At 42.6% G+C, this 22,276-nt stretch overlaps 1 protein-coding gene across 1 annotated transcript in view; it reads right to left on the bottom strand.

Moving 5' to 3' along the window:
• The window catches only part of LOC108137840 (protein dachsous), a 73,982-nt gene that overhangs the window by 12,108 nt on the left and 39,598 nt on the right, over positions 1-22,276 (bottom strand). Inside the window, exons 3-6 of the mRNA XM_017259766.2 lie at positions 6,129-6,801; positions 4,481-5,073; positions 3,270-3,723; positions 1,451-1,953 (exon numbers count right to left, since the gene is read on the bottom strand). Of these exons, the coding sequence (XP_017115255.1) occupies positions 1,451-1,953; positions 3,270-3,723; positions 4,481-5,073; positions 6,129-6,801 (2,223 nt within the window). The remainder of the gene's footprint in view (positions 1-1,450; positions 1,954-3,269; positions 3,724-4,480; positions 5,074-6,128; positions 6,802-22,276) is intronic.

The following is a 22,276-nucleotide window of genomic DNA, read 5'->3' as shown; positions in this document are numbered from 1 at the left end:
GCACAGAGCCCAACCACAAAAATGGCGCATGATTTGTTGTGTGCTTTTATGGCAGGATCTACAAGGAACGAAGAAAAAAGGGTATAAAACCCCTGGGGGTCGAAGGAAGGGAGTGCGACTGGTGGAGGGAATTGCTTAATTACATCGGATTTATTTGTGGCAATCCGTCGCTGAGTAATTGGCATCACCCGACGACCGCGGCTTTACGGCGGAGTGCATCTCTGTTAGTCCAACGCCAACGCCAACGCAAAAGAACAAAAGCCGAACGAGAATGCGGAGCGGTATCAAAGCGAACGGCAAAAGGCCGACTGAAACGCAACGAAATGTGTCAATTTTAATTGTGGCCGAAGCGGATTTAAGGGACGCACGAGGTCCCGACCTGGGGATCCTCGAGTTCTGCAGTTCTCTGCACTGGAGAAGACGAACCCCCTGCGCCCTGACAGACTGCCTTTGCTCTCCGAGAGGCAATTAAATGCATGTCAAAGCGTCGCAACCATCAGCGGTTGAAGCCTCGTTTCAGTCGGAATCTGAGGAAAATTGAGGATCGGAGGAACTCGGAGAACCGGGTACTTGGAAGTGGAGAGTATGCAAAACATGTGCGAATCGAACGTGATAAAAATGTTAAAGAGTTCCCAAATGAAGGGAAAAGGAGCGGAGCAGAGCAGCATGCCAAAATCTAAGCAAGTGAGATCCGCGAGGCACGAGGCGGTTCCTCCTTCAACTTCCTCCATTCTCCGGTTCTCTGATCTCTCAACTGACGTCTCGAATCGCACTTAATAGGCCTGGCCGAGATCTTCCCCTTTCTGGAGAAGGAGGAGGAGGACGAGGAGGAGGGGGTGACTTGTCACAGAGCACAGTGACAATTACGCGTGCGCAATGAAAACGCCGACAATGGATGAGGCGATGCAGTGCACTGTGAAAAACAATGGAGTTAAAACCCTCGAACATTTTGATTATACAAATTTTCCCTAAGTCAGGACTGGCTTCTCTAGTTTATATATCACTTTGGTAGTTCGGTAACCAAGGAGTGTCTTTGGCAAAGTGTAAGTTCGGCTCTCACAGCTTTAAATGCAAATCGCGACCCTTCCCACGTCTGTGGCACTCTGTGACATCTGCTTCCGAGTAGGAGGAGGGGTAGGAGGAGGCCGAGGTGACCAGGAAGGGACTCTCGGGTAGAGTCGTGTTCTCGACCATTGTCACGTGAGGCTAAAGCTGCGGCTACAAATCATCCTCTGCAACAAAGGCGGCAAGGCAAAGGCACTTGGCTAAAAGCGAGAAAACTGGAAAAGGCGACAAACGCGCTGCTCACGATCGCAGAAAAAACGGTCGTGTAAAACTAGAAGCGTCAAATAGACAAAAGTTTTCCATGAAACCAACTTTGTTTCCCCATCTTCATCCCATTCCATCGCATCGCATCTCGAATTGGCCCTCGCATAAATCTAGCACTCACCCTAAAGACCAAGCTAGAGCTGGTAAATGTTGGACGGTTGTCGTTAAGATCCAAGACCTCGACGCGCAGCATTCGCACTGTTTCCCTGGGCGGACTACCGCCATCAGAGGCGGCCACGCCCAAACGATAGATGCTTCTCTCCTCGTGATCCAAAACCACTCGAGTTCGGATCACTCCGCTGCTCGGATCGATGCTAAATAGTCCGTGTCCATCGGAGTCGCGACCCTTGACAATCGAATAGGTGATCGAGGCATTCTGCCCGTAATCGCGGTCGATGGCTCGAATCCGCACCACTTCGGTTCCCGGTGGTTGCTCCTCCCTTACGCTAACCACATCCTCCTGTGGATCAGCAATCTCAGGTGCGTTGTCGTTGACATCGCTAATGTGGACGCGAACGGGAACGCGGGCACTTCTCATTGGGGTTCCCTGGTCACGGGCCTCCACCACAAGGTCGTAAAGCTCGCGGAGCTCCCGATCGAGCGGCTCTCGGGTGGTAATTTCACCTAAAAAGGAGAACAAAAAGGTTATTGCTATTTCTCGAACTTAAACGTTTATCTATTATTATGTGGTAGTATTTTTTTTTAATAGTATGTTATTACTGATCTATAATAAGCAAAGTGCATTTTTCATAAAGTTTTTTTTTTTAGGCTAAACATTACGCTCTAACTGTTTATGTATTTATTTTTATGTCAAATATTCTGTTTTTGATGTTTATCAAAATCATGAAAAACTGGCAAGTAAGAGACTTTAATTACGCAAAATCTTGGACCATTTTAGAGACCTGTGTTAAAAATTTATCGACCAGTTGGTTTTCAGGCAAACAAAAATTTTAAAGACAAAAGTGTAAAATATTATACTTCCTTTGAGTTTTTTATTAACAAACGTTAAGTTAAACGTTGTTCATCAGTGAAAATAAGTGATCTTTTCAATATTTCTTAACTTTAAGTAAGGACTTTTTGGCGTGCTGACAAAACTATAGTATCCTATACTGTTTCATTTGGAGGACTATTTTTACTGCATAATGGCAGAAAGAAGGGGGGGAGTGAATGCATCGTTGCCTCCTAACTGGGTCGCCGATGATTAATGCCCCCGAAAGAAATTCATGTCATGCGAGTGCCAGTGCGGAGTGGAACCTGTTTGCCAGGATTAGCTGCACGAGATTTCCATACTTAATTTAAATGAGACGAAACGGAGAGGTGTCCCCTCTACAGTTTGAATACCGCTCGCCTCCAGCGGACACGCACATGGATGTGAGGCGAACTTGGACACGGACAGTGGCTGGATGTCAGACCAATGATATTCCATTGACGGATGAGCTGACAGCGTTAAAACTGTTGTTGCCCGAACACTAATGGTCAGGCATCGCATCGGGCACCGCGTTTGAGACCCGGCCGAGATCTCGGGTATCTTGGCGATCGCATTTTATCGCTTGGCAGGAACAGGTTTGCCATGCGCTTGATCTATGGGCCAGTGGTGAAGCATGAGATGCACTCAACAAAATATAAGCGAAATTTATGTTTCAAAAAGTTTCAAAATAAAATTAAATTAGATAAAATCTAAGTCAGTGTTACAATCAGTTTAAGCACTGGACTTTAAATGAAAGAATACAAAAGCGGTATACAAATTATTACAAAAATTTCTTTGCTGTGTAAGATATGTAAGCTGGATCTCCTTTAGAGTTTTGAGAAGGAGTAATGAATGACCGTGGGTCATGGCTGGTGGCTTGACAGTTACCACCGCCACCGGAGCCGCGTTGAGTGAGTTGTTCGCTGTTAGAGCGGCCTTAATTTATGGCCAAAAGGAAGGATGCTCGACTCACCTGTGACGAGATGCACCTGGAAGCTGGAGTTGGCCGGCAGCAGGCTGTATCTTATGGCCGCATTCTCCCCCAGATCCAGATCGCCGGCAGTCACCACTCCCACAACGGAGCCCCGCCTGAGGTTCTCCTCAATCCTGAATTCGTATTTCGCTTTCAGGAACTTGGGATCATTGTCGTTGGCGTCCAGAACTCGCACCATAACCCGCGTCTTGGCATGAGCAGCGGGCGTGCCATTGTCCGTGGCCAAAACCGTCAGTTGATAGCGATCCCTGGTCTCCCGATCCAGCGGAGCACGCAAATATATCCATCCGGAGTTGGGGAATATGCCAAAATGTTGCGCCACATCCGAGCTACTAATGGAGTTCGTGACATTATCGACTCCGGCATCCACAATCCTATAAGTGATCCTGGCATTGTTGCCCGTGTCCAGATCGCTGGCATTAACCTGAATAATCTGCAATAGAAGCGAGGCCGAAAGCCAAAAACAAAAGTTAGAGCACTGAATACCAATGGGGGAACGAGAATGGGAATGGGAATGCATCAATCATTTGGGACCGAGAGCTGTGTATCTGGCAAACCTCTGGAGAACTCGTTTCCGATGGCAAAGATATGAAGTGATTTTATGATCAAAACTAGTTCAGGCCGAAAGAACGCCGAACACCGAACAGCGCACCGAAAGGAGCTGAAGGGAGCACAAGAGTATAGTAGAATCGAATCACTGGAGTGGCTGGCACTTGGAAGCCAAAGCAAAGTCTTTGCTCGAGAGCTGCCGGTAGGAGTCGGTAGGAGCTCCTCCTGGGTGTTGAGATATTTCCAACCCGATATGACGGCCGCCTGACAAAAGCGTGACTTTTAGTGGCTGTTAATCAAATTTATGTGCCCCATTTAGTTTGCATTACACAGATTTATTTTTCAATAAAACACCCTCAGCAGCAGCCAGCCATCGTAATGAAAAGTAATCTTAAGCAAGAGATATAGTATTTAGGTAAAACTTAAATTCAGTTGAAGTATCTTTTCAACTAGCAGTTTGTTATTAAACTTTTTGGGTTAAAAAAAGTTGTTTTGTGGAAGAGAGGTGCATGTGATAAATTAATGAGCAGCAAGATGACTGAAGTAATTTATTTAAAATAAAATTGTTAAGCTAGTATTTTAAAGCCAGTTTAACAGATGAGTGTTACAGATGAAGAGTATATAAAATCTATAATATTTACCTGTGCATTGATGGATCGCGATTCGGAAACATTTACGGAATATTCCTCTTTTTCGAAAACTGGAGGATTATCGTTAACATCCTGGACATCTACCAAGATGGTTAAATTCGTTGAAAGCGATGGAACTCCTCCATCAGTGGCGGTTACGATTAGAGAATGCCGTTGCGAGGTTTCGTAATCCAAATGCTGTGATAAAACCAAGTGTCCCGATCTTGCATCGATCGCAAAAAGTCTTTTTCCCGAATCTTTGACCAGACTATAAGTAACTTGTCCACTGCTTCCCGAATCCTTATCGTGTGCATGGGCAGCATAGAGGGGAGCTCCCAGTTCGGCATTTTCCGGTACTGAAATCCTAACCATACTGGCCTCGAATTCCGGAGCATTATCATTGACATCCTCCACCTCGACGTTGACCTGAGTGTGTCCATAAACTGGAGGTTCACCCAAAGTGGCTTGGATATTCAGTAGCACCTGGGACTTGGCTTCATGATCAAGGGGCTTGGCTATGCGAATATTTCCAGAACTGGCTTCTATGCTGAAAAAGCCATCGGGATCGCCAGAGTATATGGAATACCTCACAGGACTGCGCTGGGCTGTAATTTAGAGAAATCAAATATGTTAGTTTATACTTCTTTTTCCAAATTGATTCATAAATTTTAAAGAATAAATCTTAGAGTTAACTTTTCTTTACTAATTGCATACATATTTTTCATTGTGCATGCCTTGTTATACACAAATAAAATAAGAGAATTCAGGTTATCGTTCTCAGTTTGCAAGCAATGAAAGAGGACTGCAATTATTTCTGCCTCATTTTTCTGTTTGGGCAAGTGGAGTTGAAGGAACTCCGAAATACGAAATTAGGAGCCGCTGCTGCTCATTAAAAGCCATTCAAAGGCCTCGACAATGAGTTGCAGGAACAATAGAACCGTTTCGGAGGTGAAGGAAGGAGCTCTCGTCACCGATTGACACATGAGGCAGGTTGGAGTGGATGGGACACCACATGAAAGGCATGAGGATGAGCCATGAAAGGAAGTGCGCAGCGAAAGCAGCAAATTAAAGCGCAAAATCATTTTGCATAGCCAGCGACGTGGATCGTGGATCGTCTGGGATTCCGACTGGGTCTTTTGGACTGGTGGTCTGGTCTGGTACTGGTACTGGCACTGGCACTGAAAACCGGCCCTTGTATCGTGCTCAGAGTTCAGTTCAACTCGATGACGAGGATGTCGCTGATGGGTGCAGATTTCTGCCGAAATTTGCGTTTGAAGTGTTTTACTTTGGCTTTGTTGCTGAATTGTAAAAAGCCCGAAAACTCTTAAACTTGGACTGCATTGTGTGTTTGTTTGCTGAGGCTGCTTAAACTTTTAAAGAAAATATTTTAACTTTTAGAAAAAAGTGTTTTTTTTTCTTTAACATAATTTAGGGGCATTTGAGAACTATATCTTTTATATTCAATGTTCAGGTTTAATGGCTCGCAATGTTTTATGTTGAGGCTTCTCTTTTTTTTACTTCCATAATCCTTTTCAGTTTGCCTTCTTTTATCCTTGTATCTGTCATATGTGTGTATTTTGGTTTCCAGCTCACTGAACTAATGAACTCGCTACCCAAAATAAAATAATTCTAAGGACAGAGGGTTTGATATATTTCTTACCAGTATCTCCACTCGTGGCTATCACCGAACCCACGACCGTGCCCCTCGGAATGTCCTCCTTCACATAGTAATTGTATCGGGGCTTTTCAAAGATCGGAGGTCGCTGCATGGCATCGATGATGCTCAGAAAGACCACGGCATCGGCACTGCTCCTTAAGTTACCTCCGTCAGTGGCCGAAATATTCAGCATGTGCATCGGTTGAGTTCGAACGGACAGCATATCCGGACGAGCTACGAAAATTTCACCGGAGGCTCGATCAATCCGAAAGATGCCCGCCTCATTTCCAGCCACAATCCTGTACGAAACCTGGCCAAAGTTTCCCGAGTCCGAATCTGTGGCCACCACAGCGACAATTGGGGCACTCGAGGCTTGAGATGGGCCATTGGAGGATTCCCTCAACGATACATTGTATTCTCGGGGATAGAAGACGGGACGGTTATCATTTACGTCCGTCAGTTGCATTTTGATTACGGCCGTAGTGCTCAAACCACCTCGATCGGTGGCCAACACTGGAAACTCGTAGCTACTTCTCCTCTCGAAATCAAGTTCACCGGCTATGCAAATCTCCCCAGAAGCGGAGCGTACTTCGAATTCGGTAAGGTGTTTGAAACCTTCGCCTAGGGTGTAGTTTACCATGGCATTTACTCCACAGTCCGGATCGCTGGCAGAGACCTAAAAAATAAACAGAAATGAAGATCAGTTAGAAGGGTTGATTAATAAAAAAAGATTTTTATATAAAACCGATTTTAAATAAGTAAATGCCAAACCCAAGTCCTTGAGAAATTGGAGGCACACATAGCTCTTATTTAGGGCTTGCATATTCCAACGGGTACAAATGAAGTTGTCAAAATTTTAATTTGATTTACAGGCAGCTGCTGCCGTTGGGCTTTTGGGCCTCCGTTCCGGGGCTTATCTCCGGACACTGTTCAGGGCTTAATTTGGCAATTTGTTATGCTCGGGATCGAGTGTTGGCTGAGAGAGGCTCTCCGCCCCCGAGGCGGCATATCAGGCGAGTGTCAACTTAAATTTGAGCCAAACCAACGGGGTGAATCACTGGCAGAAAGGTTGCAGATCGTGGAAAAACGACGGGAGCAATGACCCCGCTTAATGGCAGCCAATTAGTTGGCATTTTGCGTAATCGACATTTCTGTTCGCTGTCTGTGTAAGGTAAATAAAAAGGAGCTGCTGGGAATGGCAATTGGAATTGGAATGGGGATAGTGTTTTCTTAAAAATAGCCATGCAGAGCGGGGGCAGGCATCGATCGCATTTTGACGCCAAGAAACAAGCCAAGAAATCAGCAATTAAAACTGTCATTATTTCACTTTAAATGGGAGCCCGAGGTAGCCAGAGGAGAACGTTCCCCCACCGTTCAAGTCAAGTTGCAAAACAAACGAATAATGTTAAGCTGTGAGGACAAGGTACACTGGAAAACAAAGGGCTTATAGTGTACAAGAAATCATGGAATCATAAAGAAACTTGTAAATAACACCCTTAAATGTAAAAAATTTTTAAAAATCAATTTAAAAAGTTGTAGTGCTCATAACTAAATCTTCAATATAAAAGCGCGAATTCTCAAGAATGAGAAGATTTTCATGGAGTGGTCCCCAAACGTGAATTCTTTAGAACAAGGAGTAGTTTTCTTGTGTCAACTTTTTTTTTGCTTAGTGCAGCTTCAGCCCTTCCCCAGCCCGTCAGTTTAGAGTCCAGACTGATATGCATTTAAAGCGAAACGTGTCCAGCACCCAGCACCCAGTTGCTGGGCTCCTCTCGTTGAATTTCATCGCTAATTACACTTTTTGTAAGTCTGGGGACTGGGACCTGGGTCTGAAACCTGGCGGAGATCTGCTTAGATTGTTGCTGCGACTAAAGACTTTCATTAAGCTTAGTTGGGCAGCAGTTTAAACCCGTTTAACCCGGCCGGTGAAATTGTCGCCAACCAAATGGACGGGGGCACAAAACTGGGACTGCGATGGGATATGGGATGGGATGGGATGGGACGTCGTCAGCCCAGAGATTGGCAATTTTATCTGTCAACAACATGAAAGTTCTGTGTGCAACTGTTTTCAGTGGAAAAGACGCGAGGATCTGAATGAGGAGGCGGCAAAGGTCCGGTGCTAAATACATGCACGCCCACACGAATCGAAGAGGATTCAGGGATCGTGGGCTTGGAATAAAACAGACAGAGGATCTGCACTTGAGAAAAATTTAGTACAGAATTTCCTAAATTTAAAATACGAACTTTAAAACTAAAGTAATTCTTGACAATGGAGTTTTCTAATCAATAACGATTTATAAGAAATTTTATAATATGGAATATTTAACGAACTCTGTTTTATTTTAAGTGGGATCTTAACACTGATATGTTAAAGAGCAAACGGAGGGCAGATTCCTTTTCCTTGGTTATGTCAACGGCAGTGAAGGCAAATCAAATCGAAGACAGTGACATCTTCCAGGCAGTCAGAAAAACCAAAATAAATAAACAAAAAAAACAAAAAATACAAACAATTCAAGTTCGTTTGCACAACTCTCTTTTCTTATACATATGAAAACTGAAGAAGTCGAGAGTTATTCATCTTTGTCAGCACGCATTTCTCACACTCTCCTGCAGGTGAAGATGCTAAGAAGGGGATCCAGGGGCAGCATTCAATGACCAATTATGGCCTAACAAGGCCTACAGTTCAGACTCAGACTCTGAGACTCTGCGACTCCAACTCCAAAAGACAGCTTATGCTGCTGTTGATGTATGCAAATAAGCTGTCAAAAGTAATTTCATTCAATTACCTTATTTATCGTACAAAAACCAAAACGAGCAAAGACAGAGAGATGAAGAATACTTGAAAGAGAGAGCGTGGCGGGGAGTTGGCTCAAACCAAAGCAGTTAGCAACAAAAGGATGAAGATGATTGCTAGAATACAACATTAGCATCCATGCGGATGTTCGTGGTTTCAGTTGTATTAGCCCTTGTGCACTGAGAATTATACATATTTTTTTAAATTTATTATCGATTTCTTAGTCATTGAATTCGAATTTTAAACTTATTCAATCAGAGAAACTATTTCAATGGGTTATTATATTTGAAAAGAATTTATATTATACTATTATTATAAAATATAACAACATGTTAAACAGTTTGTGCTACAGACACAATCGTTATGAAACTGTATTTCATTTGAAATGCTCATTTTCATGCATATTATTTACCACTGTGCCAAAGCCATTGCATAAGCAACGGAGTCAAGTCACACCACAGTTCTGGCTAATAGAAGTTAGCCAAATGTCGGTCGTGTCTCGGGTGCGGATTATCACCGAAACGAGTGGAGTGAGTGGCACAGAGTCAAACTCAAACTCAAACTCATAGTCTTCTGAATCCGAGGCCAGCCAGCAGTTTTGATAAGACATCCCCGGATCAGGGAACTTTCAGACTGTGCAACTCTGGGTCTCTCAGACTCAGAAAACTAACTTGGCGAATCGCAGCGTGCGGCAGCTTGCATATTTCTTATGCAATTTCCGGCAGATGTGGATGATTTAGCTGGCCCCGCCGCAACTAGCAATACGAAATGTGGCTGATGAGAAATGGCTACGTGCTCACAAGTGCCGGGTTCGACTTTATTTCTTACTTCGTCGGCTAGTTGGGGCACTTTTCGGAGGCCCCTCCGAAAACAACACACGACTCAATAATCGTCATCAATCCCCTGCCAATGCTAACTCGGTGTGAAATCCAATACATCCCTGCCGATTGAGGTGATGAAAGTGTTTGCCATGTGGGCGGCGTCGCTGAGGTTTCAATGTTTCATTCCATGTTCGGTGCGAGCAGAAAGCGTGAAATGGTTGTGGTCATTAAAGAGATCACTCTCCCCACACTGGCAGAAATATGGATGCAGTTATTGTGTATCTTTCTATTTTTATATTTAAAAGGAAACCTGAATGTTGTATTAATCAAGGTTTTTCTCTCTGTTTCGTTAATTTTTTGTGATACTGATGAGACGGGCAAGCAATTACATTTTTCTCTGTGCTGCATACTTTTTTTTTATCTACAGGGTGATTGACCAGCAATCGAATTAGTTATAAAGTCATTTAGCTGAAGTAGGGCTTCGTTAATAAAGTCTGCTCTGCGCACCTGGAGAGTCCTCTGCGGCGTGTGAAGATTTCACACTTTTGCCTTGATTAGTCACGGACCGGAGTCGCACCTTCCCGAATCCCGCGATATTTTTGCGGGGTCTCCAACATGGCAGCTGATTTATGTTGACGCCTTATCAGGGCCCCTCAATATTTATTGCAATTTTTATAAATTATTTTTTTAACTCTCTCAAAAGATGGGCGCTTGCGAGAAGCGTTGAAGATTTATATGTGAGCAGATGTGATGGGAAGGAACCACCGGGAAAGTGGTAGTGATGGTGCAGCGAAATGTAGGAATGATCTATTTCTGTTTACTTTTCTGTGGCCGAGGTTGCTTTTTCCTTTCTCCGTTGCCCTCTTGTCGAAATGCATCGTCAAACACCAAAAAGCCATTCTAACAGTTGTTGCACCGCTGCAGCACCGCTGCAGCACCACTGCAGCACCACTGCACCACCATTGCACCACCGCTGTGCCGCTTGTCGTGTTATTAGGAATTTTTAATTTTCCGGTATAGATTTCTGACTTGTTCGCCGGTGCGTTCTCTTTGCTGTAATGTTTTTTAAGCACTGAGACAAAATTTGCAAGACTGTTTTGGGTAGGATCATATAAAAAAGATTTCCGATTTTCTATAAATATATTGAATATATCTACTAACTCTTAAATTTTCAATTAAAATTTATCATTTTGGCGCTTTTTATTTATCTGTTAATATCGTGAAAAATTAACCTATTGAGCAGTTGTTTTGGTATAAAAATTTATAATTCTAACGATTTTACTAAGTAAGCTAGACAGAGATAAAGTATTATTGCTATATATTTAATTTTAAATATTAAGAATATTTTAATATCCTGATTTTTGCACAGGGCGATTCTTTTCTCTGTAGTTCTGTGCTCCACCTTGTCTTTTGAGTGGTGCAGTGGTGCTGGGGCATCATCAAAATGCATCTAACAAGGTTGTTAGGTGTTAAATAAGTGTGCTTAAAAATTTATCTTGCACATTTCTTCCTTCATTTGATTTATGTTTGGCTGGCACTTGGCTGCAGCTGTCTTCTTAGCCGTTGCCCATTACCCCGGCCTATGCCACGCCCCCTGCCTTACGGTTACATTTACGGTTCAACTTTTTAAGACTCGCCTTTCCCTCAACTCAACTCGGAGATTCAAGAGCCGAACTCTGGCTAAACTTTTGCTTTCGCCGCAGCGAGAAGAAACAGCGTCTATTGATAAATCAAAATACCAATAGATGCGTGAGCAGGGTGATGCAGAGCGGTGCAGAGTGGGGGAGATTAACATTTACCCGCTGGCCGTGGACTTGACTGCAAATCTGCAAGGCTGCGTCTGCAGAAATGGCCAAAAACATGCGAACACAACACAACAACTGCGCAGGGAAATGGAGGAAAACGCTTTGGCAACGAGTGGGGGAATGAATGCGTTTCTTGTGTTTCAAATGCCTCTCCGATTTTTTGTGCCGCAGCTGCAACAAGCTGGCTTCACTACCACCCGCCTTGGCCCCAACCAGCCTCCTCTTTCCCAAATCCCAGCTCCATCCTTTGCATCCAAACTCTGAATCCCCAACTATGACTACGATGATGGATCGTTGCACAAGTCCCCGAACGTGGTTTGTTGGAATGTGCGTCGGTTGCCGGATGAGTTTGGTTAACTGCCAAAGACAAAGTTCACGAACTTAAATCGGAATCAGTTCCTATTGTGTCGCTAGAAACAACCATTAAAAGGAGGAATTTCTTACTAGTTTTATTCTCTCTATTAAGTTTACTTTAGAATAACAGGTATTTTAAAAACTTCAATTGTCAAAAAGGTGTCGTTTGGTCATTAAATATTTAATATATGCTACTTACTAAACTAAATACTAAGCAATAGAAAACTGTTATCTTTAAAAACATTCTGTAAAGACTTTGATAAGTTCATATTTAAGGTAATTTAAAAGAATTACCATTTTTTATTTCGCCTTGAAGCCCAATATCTAGACTCTGTTAAGCCTTTATACAAGTTATTGTCCCTTCTTTTGTTTTCTTTGTAATCGAAGGCGCTAATCATGGCCTTCCTCATTAAACTGCAGTTCCTTCGGTGGCAGATGCAGTTGCAGTTAATTAAGTTGGATGCACGCTCCAGAGATTCTGTCCTTTGAACGTTAACGAGTTGCCTTTTTTTTCCACAACCGGCCCCTTGTCACCACCCACTCCTCTGATACGACTCCACCCACACAGGGAATGAAATCAAGAGCGACAGGAAGTCATGCTCATGACAGCAGGCAACTTCTGGCCCTCGAAGCGGACCAAGAAATGTCGCCTGGTCCGGGCAATAAAACATTCTAATTGGAGCCGCTTGAAAGAGAAAAAGAGGATGACTTTGGTCACACTCTTTGCGGTTGATAGGTGTATGGTCACACTTCCCCGAAAGTGTCGCCACTTCAGAATAAAGTGTTTCGACAATAGAACCAGAATATACTTTATTTGGTTTTATTAGAGTTCCAAAGCGATACCAAAACTTTCTGACTTTTAAACCCATTATGAACTTCGGTATCTGAGCTGTTTTTTCTTTCTGTGTAAATTGCTAGTGCCTAAGCTAACATTTGCCAATTGCGCGACTTTCCCCAAAGTGGCACCCAAAGTAGAAAATTGTCAATGAGTTGTCGATGGCCATAATGCGCGCTGCACCACAACTGGGCCACACACAAAGTGGTGCACACCACCAAACCAAAACGAACGGCCCGGCCACAAGCCCAGTTTGCAGATCGGATCGGGCCTTTAGCTAAAAGCCAGGCGATAAGAATCATGATCCAGCCCTAGACGCGACTTGACTCCATTACCCGGTGTGGCATGTTCCCGCAAACTGCAAACTCCCACCACGATCGCTGAATTTGAATTTGAATTCGATTTCGACCGCCCACACATGGATCGTCGATCGTCTCGATTCTGGATTCGGATTCTCGATTTTTGATCGTCCGTTCTCTGGGCCAATAACAATCACAGTCCGCGCCCCGCATTTCGCTAGGATTTTGCATAAATTCTGCGCCGAGCCGGAGGACGGCCTCGTCGGCAAATTGAAAATGTGAAGAAGAGCGCATAAATTTATTGAGATTGTGTAAATATTTGCCCAGAATTGAAATGTGCAATGGACAGGCATAGAAATTTAGCAGAAGAGGTAACACTCTCTGCGAAAATGGTGGACCAATAAATAAGTCTGCGTTATTGTTTATGTTTTTGAGTAATTTTTGTTATTTATTTGATTGGCATATTCTGATTTTGAATGTTAAAATGAATATAACTGACTTCTAAGCCAATACTGCTTTAAATAGTATTTATAAGATTTATATTTAATACGTACAGTTTATATTTAACTATGTGTTCTATTAAGAAGTTGATCTTGAACTGAACCTACAATGGTATAAAGAAAGATACAAATCTTTGAGAGGAAATAGCCACAGTCTCGTAAATAAATCGTAATTTTCCACCCCACTGAAAGTGGCTGACCAATAAATAAGCAAACAATTTTGTTTATTTCGTTTTGGTATAGCAGTATTATTTATTTTATTTCCATTTAGCAATTTTTATACACTTAGCTGCACTTGCAGCAATTCGATTTGATTTTGTTGTCGCCGACTTTGGTCACTTTCGATCTGGGATTTTTGATTTTGGCCTGCTACTCAGGCTGTGGGGTTCGGTTTCACTCTTAGTTCGGTTTGATAAATGCGCACGGCGAGCACGTAAAGTGGACAACTCTCTGTACATGGCAAGTGCCTGGATCGCGGATTTGGGATCTTGGATCTTGAAGCGGCTAACGGTACCGGGCATACTTGTTGTGGTCCGTGTGTCCAATAAGTTAATCAAAAGTTCAACTCCAACTGCATTCGATTCGTTTGGTTTTTCTTTTTTGTTTCTGGCTTTGTTTCGCTCACTGGCCCCATGCAATTTGAATTTGCGTAATTTAAAGCAATTCCAGTTAGAGGCGAGACGCACCCACACACCCCACCGAGAGCACCAGCACCACTAGGCTCCCTAGCCACTGGGCCACTCCACTGCAGAGCCGATCGATCCACCGCTTCCCAGCGGGGCCAAGAGCCGCATAAATCAAATCGCAAAGTGGTCACAGCCAAAGTCGAGGCGGTGGTAAGCGGTGTGGAACATATGAGTGTTTGCGGGAATGTGGAACGCATGCGGTGCACAGGTAAAAATAACATTGAAATTAGAAAATTATTAGGCGAAAAAATGCGTTACTTAAGGAAATGAATATGTTGATTATCAGTAGGGCTAGTAAAACAATCGATAGCAATGTCGATACTATCGATGGTCGAAAAATTTAGGAAACATCGATGGTTTGGGTTAAGAAGGATCAAGGTAGACAAAGAAGTTAAAAAAATATCTTAGTGAGATAGTCGGCCTGCAAATCATCGGCGTCCAATGAAATAAATTAAGAATTAAGCTTTGATTTTATTAAAATGTTGTTCAGAGATTCTGACGTTCCGGGAATACCCAGAATATCTAATATATCTTGGCCTCTATCGATAGCCAAAACTATCGATAGTGTTACAGACTTAGCATTTTAAATATCAAGAAATCATAAGAAATAGATAATACCCATAAAGTAACCATAAATTCGGTGTCTAATGGTGAAATAAATTTTTATTGTAGCCTGTTTTCATGAGAACGTTACCCAATCACTTATGTATTTCTCTATGTGTGGGCTCGCCCGGCGATTTATGCGATTTTAAATATCGATTTTGTTGATTTTTGGTTACCTGGCAGCAGGTGGGACTTGGAACCCCAGACGCAAAACTCAGACTCCGAAGTGGATTACTCGGAAGCAGGCCAAGCGATAACCGCCGAAATTAATTATGATTGTGGTGCGGTGGTGCAGGGTGATGCAGGGTGGCGCGCGGCGTCTGGCCAAATTGAATTTCACTTCATGGCCCGTCGCCGAAGTCGAAGTGTTTTTCAATGTTTATTTGAAATATTTTGCGCCATTAGGCAAACCGCGAATTGCCAGCTCGGTTTTCCTCTTTTTTCACTTAAATGCATTATGCAAACTCTGCAATTAAGTTGCCAGTCTCCCAAATGGTAGTCCCGTTTTCCTCCGGTGGTTTTTCACTGAGTGATTTATGTTTATGGCACTGGGGGCGGTGGGAGGAATCTACGGATCGCAAGGGGGAAGTTTTTCGGTATAGGGGCGTGAGTTAATTACGCGCTAACAATGACAAATGTTGTCTGGGTAATCAGCCTCAGACGAGACGGGGTTCAATAAACCCAAAGTGGACACACACACTACCACCTATGTTCCGATTCCTGGGATCTGAGGAGCCTCATTGGACATTCCATTGGCCAAAGAAACCACAAGATACACGACCGCAAATATCAATTTTATTCCCGCCATCAAATGATGAAGTTGTGTGTGCTGACAATCTTCTGATTGCCAACCGCAAACACACGCGGAAACACAATCGAAATCAAAATCATCATCATACCTGGGTCCACCGGGCTTTGACCACAGGAAAACAAATGGAAATTGCGTTCGTAATAAAATTGCAAGAAAACAGTGCAAGAAAATTCTGTCTGGATTTTCATTAAAACCCATATAGATTTCTATTCTGATGAATATTTTGTAAGCGAAGTATGGATCCAATTTGCTTTTAAGATTAAAAGAGTTGGTCTCTATTACTTTTAATAATTCTGTGTTCTCCTTTTTTTTTTTTGTAATGGTACTTTGCCTTTCTGTTTTTGGACTGTGTAGGTTTAGAAATTCTGCCCAGCAACCGCAGACGCAGGCTACCATCTCCGAGGATCACTTTCACTGGGTTTTGTGTTGCCAACTGCAGCTGCTGCTGCTGATACTGATGCTTCGTCCGCTGGCGGGCATAAATGGGCTTCGGCTTTGTATTAATGCAAATATCTGTTTGGGGTCTGCCTGCGTTGGCGACCCCCTGCCAGTCGAAGTTTTGTATTTTTTTTCTTCTTTTTTCTTGTGTATTTTCCGAGACCCACTCTTCTGTGCAGGCGATGTCCATGCCGATTTTCTGTGCCTCTAGCCGTCTGGGTTTCTGTTTCTGGGGCCAGCCAAATTTTTGATTTTTTTTTTTTGTGTTTGGGGCTCCGTTAGCTACAAACGAGTTACAAACACCTGTCATTACCCCGGGAAAATGCCGGGGCAGAGTCAGATGGAGTTTGAGTGAGAATTGCATAAGTTCGAGGCTCTCGAAGTGCGGCTCCCATTTGGCCGCGACTTGTTTATGAAAATGATAAGCGGACGCGAATTTATGACCAACAAGCGCAGTCTCATAATTGATATACGCCGTTCTCCCATCGCAATTGTCTTGGCCAGTGTTTTTTTTTCATTTTTCATTTTTCATTGTGAGTGGGAGGTGAGACAGAATCTGCAGCGAACACAATCCCACAGATTCAGCCTTCTCATCATCACGTACAACAACTTATGGGGAACGACAAAAAAAAAGATAGTGGAACGCTCCCAGTGGAGCGTTTTGCTGCTTATGCAATGCCCCCGAAAAACTCGTTGCGCTGCCTAATGACGGAAATATTATGTGCGTTAGGATCATCGCTCCCCCCTCTTTCCCAATCTCAAGCCATTTTAATAAACCATTTTTTCAATTAGGCCGCTGGAGAGCACTATAAAATAGCAAAATTGCGAGCACCAAAGACGCATTGGTAAAAAGCGGGCAAATTTAATGGAAAACGAGCGAAGTGGATACCCAAAACCTGTCTCAGATCCTAAAGCTTAATTTGCAATTTGCAGTCATAAAGATATGCCATAATATATTTCGACTGTCAAAAATAGTTGCAAAAAAAAAACAAATAATTATTTCACAACTCAGTGGAACATAAAAATCTGTGGAATATAAAAATTTCTATTACATATTATGTATATAAAGACAATTGAGGAGTATTGCTTTCACTGACTTACGCTTTTTGCCTAACTAAGCCAATAAACTTATTTTATATGAGTTTCACAGAAATCGGTACAGTATTTTACCGGCAACACTAAAACAGACAATTCGTCAAAATTGTGCAATGAAACGATTATATTACTTTAAATGCGATTGTATAGCAGTCAATACAAAACTCAAATTAAATTAATAAGTCGGGGTCACCACACTGGTTGGTTAAATCAACTAACTGGACTGAGCCTAGATTCCGCCACGATAATAAATCAAAACTTGAAATTAACTTGGCTGATTGACAGTAATTGCGATTATGGAAAAGTGGAAATAATCGAGGTGATCAATGTAAAAGGCGAGCAGAGTGGAAAACCAAACCAGTCTTTAGTCGTAATAGTTATGAAGATGCTTTCAAATAGATTTTGACAGTTGGTTACCAAATGGCATAAAGTTGATTAGCATGTGGGAATTTTGTGGATCCAGGAAATATTGATGAGGTCAGGATAACATTTGAGTTATTAATCAGGACACCTGAAACTTTTAATACGGGAAAGTTGACTTAAACGGGAAATCGAAGGAACAACTTTGCGCTTCAATTGATTCATGCACACTACGTTTTTTGCCATAAGTTTTTGTTTTTTGTTTCGGCAAACTTTCAATTAACGAATTGTACTTTCTATTTGCTGCATTCGTAGTGCAATGCAAATGGCCTTTATTGCTTAACATTCGGGCCAAAAAGAAAGAGCAAACAAAGCGAAACCAAACTGCAATCCAATCGCCTTCGCCTCGCCATCCCAAAACGTTGACTTCGAGTTCGAGTTGGAGGCCAATTTTGGTCAGCGATGCGTGACTTGGACCATGTCGTGTTGTTTTTGCAGTTGTTGTTTTTCCCGGGGCGAAGGAAGCGAAGGAGGGGGAATCCCACGGACAGCACCCCCTGTCAGGAGATGCCAAAATGCCAAAAGAGCCACAGAGTCTATAAACAAATTTGGTCAAGCCAAAATGGAAGCCTTTTTCGAAGTGATTTATGCTAATTACGAGCAGCTTCAGCCCAAAAGCGACAGCAGCAGCAGCACAGGAAAGGGCGTTTAGCAAAAAAAAAAATTTTCCGAGCTTCCAATAGCCAAGAAGCTGAAGCTGAAGCCATGATGCCAAGTAACCGAACTGCAAACTAGAAACTACAAACTGCAGACAAAAACTAAAGCCTGAAACAAAAACAGATTGTGCCACATGTGGGAAACTCGACAGCGTCGCCTCCAAGTATAGAAAAGTAATTTACTTTGTGACACGCCCATTTCGATATGAAGGTTTTCCTTGGCTCGAGTCTCTCGACTCTCGACTCTCGGACTCGAACTGGTCACAATATATAATTAAAATCAAAAGGCCAGATGTTCCACCAAATGGAGAGCGAAAGGAATGCGCGCTGGGTAGATCAGCGCCGCAAAAAGATCGATAGAACTTCAGCAAAGGTTTATTCTTAGAGAGCAAACAAAGAAGCTTTTCGCTTTTCGCTGGATTCGAACCGAAGCAAGGGCGCAGATTGCTAGTTATTAGCTGAGGAGAATCTCGCAAATCCCAAAGTCCCGGCATTAAGCCAATAAGTTGCAGCCACGAAAATTGCAAAGTGCAATGAGGGAGAAGTGGAGAAAAAAGTGCCTCGAAAATTAGCAGGAGCCCAGGACCATGAGCATGGAATGTTTATATTGATGTATACGTCACCCAAGATGACACACTGTAAGAAACAAAAGAGTTTCTAAGGTCCTTAATTAATAGTTAAGGCTTAACCCAATATTCCAATATACTCATTTGACCTTTTAATTATTTATTTGTTATCCCAGAGCGACAAGGTTGAGCACTAGTCAAAATGGATTGAACATATTGAAATTGTTGTTTCAAAACTTAAATTATTTCGTAATCTAATAATGTTACTTTGATTCTAAGTCAACAAATAACTTTAAGCACTTACAAATTGTTGATTTCCCATAATAACAGATCAGAGTAGAAAGATCAAACCCTTTTGACTTTATTTTTCTGAAGTGTACGATCTCTTGCAATGTCTTAAAGCCATGCATAGCCATAAACCCGAGTTACGTGGTAATGGGGAATCCATTGGTGCAGCACCCGAGCCAAATTACTGTACTTGCGATTGATGGTCAACGAAATGGAATGGCAGACCGAAGGTATAGGGCATATATATATATATATATATATATAGTATAGAGTAGAGAGGAAGTCAGAGGGACTGATGCAGCCCATAAATATATCAATAAACGGAAAGAAAGTGTTGCAGGGCAGGTGCACACAACAGAGAAGAACTAAGATCGAACATAAAAATGGTTTCAAATTGAAATTCCTCAGTCGAGTTTGAGAGATCTGCGATAATCTTCCCCAACCGCCGCCCCCTAGAAAACTAAAAGCCCATATGGGAAAAGGCAGAGGAACAAGAACGGAAGCGCAATCGATCGCTGGTAATTACCTCTTGCTATCGATCGATGGGGCTAAACAACTTTTCTAGTTGATTTTTCGAGACCAGACAGGCCAAGGGGGGTGGAGTAGTTCTCGCTTTATAGTCTCAAGTGTTTGATGGTACTTAAAAAACTACATTAAAAAATAATAACAGCAACCTTTGCCGAAGTTTATTGAAGCCAGATAAGTGATCTTGTAATCATCGGCCAGCCAGAAAGAGCAGAGTCCCAAGAAAACAATAAGACATAAAGTCGAGATGGAGAAGAGCCAGAAACGAAAAGTATTAAAAGTTTTCGGACTCCGTGGAGTGTCTCCATCTTGAGACCTATATGCCGTATCTTCAATTTTGTGTGTGCCGTGTGTGTGCATCGAGAGCCGACTGTAGTGGGGGCTGTAGCAGATGCCAAGCTGAGTCCCTGGGCATCAGGTATAAAGTGTGTATTTGCCATAATTTGCCATAGCGGACACATGCGATAAAGAGGCCTGAATGAAAGCGAAGTCGATTTGGGGCAGCAGGATCGAGCGATCCGGACTCCGACATCAGAGTCCGACTTAAACTTCAGCCTCTGACAACGGCACGTCATCATCAGCAGCATCGTCAAACTTGATGGGCACTCACTGGGCCAGTCGGGAAAAAGTTACACCACGAAAAAAGATTTCGGGGAAAACGCTTGCTAAAGTTGTAAATTGCAAGAGAGAATACAAATTGGGTGCATATTTAAGGCTTTAATTCAGGGTTGCTTAAAACTACTGTGCATTTACCAATTCAAGAGGGAAAACACACTCAAGCAAACAACAAATTTCATTTGAATTATCTATTAAATAAAACTCAATGTTAAAGTTGTTGGCTTGACATGGTCTTACTTTAAAAACAAAAAAGAAATGAAACATTGTTAGCATTGTAAGCACTGTTTTAAAAATGAGTATACCAAATTTTTAAATGTTTGCATTTGATGTGAAAGAGTTTCAAAAATATTTCTAATAGTCGACTGACACTGCTAGTAAAATTCTTTCTTTTTTGCTGTGCATCGGTAACATTACATTATTTTTGGGGGCTGAATAAATATTTTTGCTCCGTCAGATAGCAATCACAGCTCGGATACACACACATTTTGGAATGTAGGAAGCTGAGAGGCTGAGACGCTGAAGACGCTGATGATGGGGATGATGGAGACGTAGACGGCGCTCTCATGTGCGCTAAAATTGAACAAAATCATCAACAGTGATCGACATGTGAGTCAAAGTTAATAACAAAGGGAGGGCAATGCGGAAAAGGAAAAGGAAGAGGGTTTAGGGTTTGTGGGGGGGGAAAAAGAACTGGAGCCTGTCTGGAAACTGAAAATACGAAGAGCGAAATGATTTTTAATAAGCGATAAAGCAAAACTGCTTATTGGCTTGAATGAGCCCCAAAGAAGACAAAGGCAGGAAGGTCTGAGGACTACGGACTGAGGACTGAGCAGCAAATATTTATGGGGATCTTTGGAGGGCGGAAGATGAGAGCGGAGATGAGGTTACCCGAAGGGGGGTTCCAAATTATATTGAAAGCAAATCGAAAAGCCAACAGCGGCTGCTGCCGGGAACTGTTCGTTCGTTCGTTCGTTCGATCATACTCATCATTTTTGAAATTGCTTTCAACACCAGTTGGCAAGGTGTGGTACACAGAGTGCTCCCTTCCTTTTCCTTTCCCTTTTCCTTTTCTTTTCCTTAAACTTGGTGCGTAAAATCATCAACAGAGACGCTTTTCTGCGAAGGGGGTGGTAAGTAAGTATGCTTTTTTTTTATATGTGGGGTGTTGCCCTCTCGAAAAGAACGCGCGGTTCGTTAGGCGGTAAAATAAGTGGGTGATACCCGGGATACCAGGGGGTGTTTTTCCCAGTTCCAGACGCGACTTCTGTGATAAGCATTTTGCGTTAATTTGCGCGAATGTGGCTTAATGTGCGCTACCTCCTAAAGGGAATAAAAAATCAAAAGAGGGTGTACGATCGCATACGATCCCCACCCCTTCTTCCAGCAGATGCCTTATCTTTAATTGGGGAAAGCGTTTCGTATTTTAAGCAAATAACAATTAACCAGAACAAAAGACTCAGACAACTAACTTGACCAAAAGGAACTCGGTGTTTTTATCTCTCAACGATCTGCTCAGCCGAAAATTGATTGACAGTTAAGCTAAATCATTTGTGCTGTCAATCTGCGGGGCGGGGGCATATATATTCAAAAGAACCCGCCACGAATCTGCACATAAATATACACAATTGACAATGATAATCAAATGTTATGCTAAAAATCTATCGGATGCTTACTCAGCTGCAAGGAGAAGCTTATGAAAAAGAGAGGCTTTTGGCAAAAGGGGGGGAAAGCAGATCAGCCCAAGACAATGCGTACAAATCGTTGACAAAAATGTATAGTAGCAAAAGGCCCGGAAAAAAAGAAAAACAAGAGAACAGGAAGGACAGAGCAGGGTCCAATGCACTGTTAAAAAGTTAAGTATAATATGTAATCAGCAAAAATGTTTCAAAGGTGCAGTACAGCTCAGCTTGTATGGTAGATGTTTTATAATTTTATGTTTAAGTCAGAACTTTAATTACTTTCGGATTACTGCGGAAACTACCTTAACATTGCTAATAAAAGATTTTGCATCTGTTTAAATGCTGAATGGTTGGTTAA

Source organism: Drosophila elegans, unplaced genomic scaffold (genome assembly GCF_018152505.1).
Source record: "Drosophila elegans isolate 14027-0461.03 unplaced genomic scaffold, ASM1815250v1 contig_814, whole genome shotgun sequence".
NCBI lineage: Eukaryota > Metazoa > Arthropoda > Insecta > Diptera > Drosophilidae > Drosophila > Drosophila elegans.
The sequence above is the reverse complement of the archived record's forward strand: the minus strand, read 5'-3'. Positions and strand labels throughout refer to the sequence as shown.